The sequence below is a fragment of the Pygoscelis adeliae genome, unplaced genomic scaffold, assembly GCF_000699105.1.
Source record: "Pygoscelis adeliae isolate BGI_AS28 unplaced genomic scaffold, ASM69910v1 Scaffold351, whole genome shotgun sequence".
NCBI lineage: Eukaryota > Metazoa > Chordata > Aves > Sphenisciformes > Spheniscidae > Pygoscelis > Pygoscelis adeliae.
Window position 1 is genome coordinate 269,856 of NW_008824112.1, and position 5,942 is coordinate 275,797.

Sequence of the window (5,942 nt, forward strand, 5' to 3'; positions counted from 1 at the left end):
CCTGTCCTTCCCAACTCAAAATTATTTTATCAGCGAGTATAAACACCTGATGGAAGGGTGTAATGAAGATGGAGCCAAACTCTTCTCAGTGGTACCCAGTGAAAGGACAAGAGGCAATGGGCACAACCTAGAAAAAACAGGAAATTCCATTTAAACATAACAAATATCTTTTTTTTTTTATGATGAGGTTAATTAAACACTGGCACAGGTTGCCCAGAGAGGCTGTAGCGTCTCCATCCTGGGAGATACACAAAACCCAGGTGTACACAGTCCTGGGCAACCTGCTCTGGGTGACCCTGCCTGAGCAGAGGGGTTGACCAGGACGATCTCCAGAGGTCCCTTGCCAGCCTCAGTGACTCTGTGACTCTGCATAGCACATACACCTGTTTCACACTATAAAAGCACTGCTCTGGTGGTACCACAGTGCATCTCTCATGCTAGTAACATAATTTCAGTATAAAAAAATAAACACACTTAACGTTCTAAGACTGCCAGAACACCACCTGGCTCCAGAGGAGAGACAGAACCAAGTCCTGCTCTGCCCCTTCCCTTCTGCAGCTCCCAGGGGCTGTCACACTCCTGCCTGCATCAGGATGTGATGAACCTGGCCTGTGCCAACACCACCCCAGCGTGGTGTACAGCCTCACTGCCATCCTGCTGGTTATGAGGTTGGACACCATCCTCATCTGCCTCTCCTACATCCTGATTCTCAAGGCTGTCTTGTGGCTGGCGGCGTGGAAGGAGAGGCTCAAGGCTCAAGCCACCTGCGTGGCCCATATCTGTGTGGTCCTGGTCTTCTATGTGCCCCTGACTGAACTGCCCAAGCTGCACAGGTTTGGGAAGGGCCTGGCTCCACTGGTCCATATCACCATGGGGAACATCTACATGCTGGTGCCTGCTGTGCTCAACCCCATCATCTACGAGGTGAGGACCAAGCAGACACAGAGGATCCTGATTTCAATTAAAATTTCCGATGACAGAACTGCCCATTGAACTGCACCCAGCTCTTACTTTTTTTGACTTAGCTTTGGAATGTGGTCCTCTTCTTTGACTACGCAGCACGCTGCCTTAGCCCTTGGCAGGCCCTCAGTCACTATCACAACACAAATAGCAATAATTTATGACGGCAACTGTAGAACAAACATACTTTGTGCAGCAAGCACTAGTACTGTAGTAGAAGACTACACAAGCTTGACAGGTTGATGGCTTTATGGATGCAGTCAGAGCCCTTCAGGAGTTAACGTTGAGATGGGACTTGTTCCTTTCCTTGCAGTACATCCCAGTGCGCCCCAGAAAGGCACTGCAACAGACAGACAGTATAAAACACTTTCATCTAATATTAACTTTTTCTCTGTGTCTTCTTTTTCTTGCATTTATTCAATGCCTATAATTTAGAAAATTATTTTTTGGAAGGAACAGCTAAATACCACTTTGTGGAAGCAGAAATTTCTAGCACAAATCTGATTAAGGGCTTCATTTCCTGAATTAGGAACAAATTAACTCATTATCCACACAGCACAAAGCAAAACAATATTTGCAAATAGCAGCTCAAGATATTTGTGGGGAGCTGTACTGGGTGTAGGTGGTAAGGTCTGGGTAGTGGAGGGGGCTGCAGGAGTGGCCAGGAGGGAGGTCCAGGGCTGCCATGTGCCGGTGGTGCCTCTGTGAAAACATATTTAAGAAAGGGCAGAAAATGTCAGACTGAGAGAGGAGGAGTGAACAAAAAGAGTGAGAAACAGCAAGAGGAACACCAAGGTCAGAGCAGTAGGAGGTGCTCCATGGTGGTAGAAGCACTCTCACCGAAGGAACTGTGGGCTGTAGAGGACCCACACCAGAGCAGGTACACCGCCAAAGGGACTACAGCCCATGAATAAGCCCATGCCAGAGCAGCTAGACCCCAAAGGGACTGCAGCCCATGAATAAGCCCATGCCAGAGCAGCTAGACCCCAAAGGGACTGCAGCCCATGAATAAGCCCATGCCAGAGCAGCTAGACCCCAAAGGGACTGCAGCCCATGAAGGACCCACACTGGAGCAGGTACGCCCCCAATGGGAATGCAGTCTGTGGATCAGCCCATGCTGGAGCATTGGAAATGAGTGAGAAGGAAGGAGTGGCAGAGAGAAACCTCTGTGTACTGACCCTGACCTGCGCCAATCATCGCCTTGCTGAGGCGACTGAGTGAAACCTGTGGTGATAATAAGGAGAGGAGAGGAGTCTGGAGTGACGTGACTGGGTACCACTAATGTTTTCAAGGAGTCATCAGTCATAACTCCAAGATGTCTATTTCTAAGCGGGGACGGACAGCTCAAAGCACAACATTGTCTATGCAAAAATAGGGCTGTGTTTTGCCAGAGCGCCTCAGTTTTAATGAATCTATATTGACTTTTACTGTCCAGTTTATCACTTCATCATTCAGCTTTGCAAAGTTCTCCCATAATCCCTCATCTCTACTACTTTGGGTATAGTGACTTCATAAAAAGCTTCATAACATCCCAATTCACATCCTTCCCTAGATCTCTGACCAGTGGAAGAAGAACTGCTGAGGACATCCTGGGGGAAGCGAACAGAGACCCCACAAGACCCTGTGACCCTCATGGTAGTGTGGGTGATGAGCCACCACATACAACATGAGCTTGCTGGATGTGGGGATTTCTTACCTGCTGGGCTGCAATTGCAAAAGCTGGGTCAGGGATGCAACAGCTACAGATATACTAGCAAAACAGGCCAGTCTTTGTTCTTGTGCCACATAAATTCGACACTGTGGACAGGAATCTCCTTTTGTAATAGTCCAGATTTATAAATATGCCAGCTATACAGCAAAACACATCCCTTATTCTAAGACTTGGAGAAAATAAAGAAAGTAGATCCATTAATTCTGTTGAAATATTATGGATTTCTTCCTTTTTTTGTGTGCTGTATTTGCAGCGCTGATCTATGAATCAGATCTACAGCAGCCTAACACATCAATAAATAACTCAGGCAACAGAAATCACATCTAAGTCATATAAGGACAATCACAACTGAAAAGAAGGCTAAAAAAACCCAGTGCTCACAGGCATTTGTGCTCTTCCCATGACCCTGGGAGCTGGTCCCCCGTGCCCCCCAGTGCATACAGGGGTGGAGGAAGGGGACAGAGCTCTGCCTTTGCTATTGAGGGGGGATAAGGTGCATGCAGCAGGTTTAACCTTACCCTTACTGAGACTGTCCTCAGAGCTCACGCTGGAAAATGTGAGCAACCCTCCTCCAGGCAGTTGCGTCATCATCCATTGCATGTCTAGCGAAGAGGCTGGGAGCAGGCGTGGGGCTCCGGGTTGGTTTGTGCCTGTGCCAGTGCCGTGTGCTCAAGCAGTGGGCATCACCCACCCCCTCTCCTGGAGCGAGGGTCAGCACCTCAAACCTCACTCCTCTCCCAGCTTCCTGCCAACACAAGATGGTTTGGCCCCTCTTTCCCCCACCCACTTTAGTTAAATGGTCCAGCAGCATCAATAGCTCTTTGGAGAGGACCTGCAGGCCATCAGCTCATTTCCTTAGCACACAAAAAGAGAAGAAATGCAGCCTGTGGAGCTCAAACAAGAATGTTATTTACCTCCAGCTCACTATCAGCACAGTGACGTCAAAGCTGAATACTCTGAAAATTTTCCAGTTCTACATAGGCTTACCTCTGGATTTAGCACCTTCCTCAGTCTGTCAAGGAGGCTTTGCTGCTTGCTGCAGGCAGTGATGAGCTGAAATGCTACCAGTTTCAGCACATATGTACAATCCTCTCACAATTCTCAAGTCTTAAACTTGGAAAGATTCAGGAGAAGAGATGGGAGTTGTTTAAAGCGGATCATGCACTTGCTGCAGAGTTATGTATCCAGGGTTAATTTCTGTGGCCCATCATGAGCTGCAATTTGCATGTGCAGTTGTTTGGATATCCGTACATGCTCCTGTGGATGGGATGTGTGAGAATTTAGATTCTCTTGAGAAAAATGCAATGAGCACCTGGTCATGGATATGCTTGGTTTTGACACCATACACCATGGGGGGGAATGGGAGGTAGAAATTAGCCACCAAGATGTGCATGTGAGAGGCAATATGGCAACCAAACCTGTGGATTACTAATGAGAGAACCACAGGGGTGTAGAAGACCAGGATGACGAAGATGTGGGAGAGGCAGGTCCCAAATACCTTCAGTCTGTCCTCCTTCAATGCCAGGCTCAACATGGTCCTCAAGATCCTGAGGTAGGAATGCCCAATGAACAACAGATCCAACCCCATGATGAAGAGAACCACGATGATGTTACTGAACCTGGTGTTGGCACAGGACAGCTCCACCGCTGCCATGTGTTTGCAGTAGCAGTGGGAGATGATGTGGGAGCAGCAGTACAGCAGGCAATGGAGGAGAAAGGCAGAGGCAACATGAGCCCGGCTGCCCTGGCTAGAGCCAGCAGCCCATTCTTGACTACCAGGGAGATGGTCAGGATGGAGCTTGTAGCTCAGGGGGTTGCAGATGGCAGCATACATGTGGAAAGCCACGGCCAGCAGCTCCACCAACTCCATGACTGAGAAAGTGTGAAGAAAAAACATCTGCACAAGGCAGAAATTGAAGGTGATCTCCTGGGCATTGAACCAGAAGATGATCAGCATTTTGGGCATGGTGGTCAGGGACAGCACCAAGTCAATGACAGCCAGCATGGAGCGGAAATAAAACATGGGCTTGTGGAGAGATGGCTCTGTCTTCATCACGTACAAGAGGGTGCTGTTCCCAAGGAGGGCTACGCTGAACACTCTGCTGAATGGGATGGAAGTCCAGGGGTGCATATCTTCCAGCCCAGGGATGTCAGTCAAGAAAAACATGAATGAGGTAGTGCTGTTGGAAGCAGAGAGTTTGCATTGAGAGGCATCCTTTGCAAACCTAAAAGTCTTTTTTTTCAATAAAACATAATAGAAAGAATCATTAAACTTTGCAAAACATACCCAGATTGTGCCACTTTCACTTCAACTCCCTTATAACGTGTGAAGTTGATTTGTTATTCTGCTTGTTACTAAATCATGGCAAGGTCAGTCTGTGGAGTTTATCAAAAAGAGTGTGAAGTGATATCAAGTAAAAAGCATGATCACCATTGTTCAGATATGAAATTCTTCAGTGCTTATTTGGATTCAAGACATCTCTCCTTCCCTGGAGCAGGTGGAGGAGGCAGCAGGTGGGCCCCCAGCACCATGAGGCTGGCACAGTCCTGACGGCCTCCTCCCAGGATACCTCTGATTCTCCAGGACTCCCTGAGCGCCCCTGGGGGGGCTCTGCCAGGTGTGCACAGAGGCACAGCCACAGCTGGAGAGCAGATCCCAGGTGAGGAAGACTTCTGGTTTGACCCAGCACAGGTGCTCTTATGAGTTACTAGATTAAACTAAGAAAAAATCATGCATGCTCAGAATTCAAGCTGGGTTTCCATCCCACGACAGATTGGGACCTACATCAGGGCTTGGTTCAGGCCGTCTCTTTCCTCCCCCCTTGCACAACTCGTGCACCAGACTCCCTGGGATGACTCACCAGATTTCTGACCAAGCTGTGAGTAAGAAACAGCTCCTCTTCTCCAAGGACCTCTGGCTCTCCAGCCTGCTGAGCAGACTTCAGAAGCTGCCCTGCAGCTGGGGAGTTTATAGCCAAGCTGTCTCCTGGGAAGTTTCACAAAACAGCGGGCAATCTCATGTCATCCTCCCTCTCTCATCTTCAGCTCCAGAAGACCAGGATTAACTCTTGCCTCTCACAGTTGGAGGAAACCTCTGCTGCAGAAGAAGGGAGGCAGGGCAGTGATTTACCTTCTCCCTGAGCTGTTTCTCTGGCCAGAGTCCCAGCAGAGTTTCCCTGTCTCTTTTTAAAAAAACCCAATAAATTAATTACTGCCACCATCTCTGGAAGGCCCATCCAACCACCCCAAGTGCCCAGCATTCCCCAAGATT

General features: G+C 48.5%; 2 protein-coding genes across 2 annotated transcripts in view; one reads left to right on the forward strand and one right to left on the reverse strand.

Moving 5' to 3' along the window:
• LOC103925530 (olfactory receptor 51E2-like) overlaps window positions 1-993 on the forward strand; it is a 2,356-nt gene extending 1,363 nt beyond the window's left edge. Inside the window, 2 exon segments of the mRNA XM_009334260.1 lie at window positions 514-617; window positions 620-993. Coding sequence (XP_009332535.1) covers window positions 514-617; window positions 620-993 — 478 coding nt within the window.
• A 2,885-nt stretch (window positions 994-3,878) lies between these two features.
• On the reverse strand, window positions 3,879-4,838 carry LOC103925533 (olfactory receptor 52K2-like). Its single transcript, XM_009334261.1, is given in 3 exon segments — window positions 3,879-4,384; window positions 4,387-4,471; window positions 4,473-4,838. Coding segments are annotated over 3 exon segments (957 nt in total).
• Window positions 4,839-5,942: the final 1,104 nt, after the last annotated feature.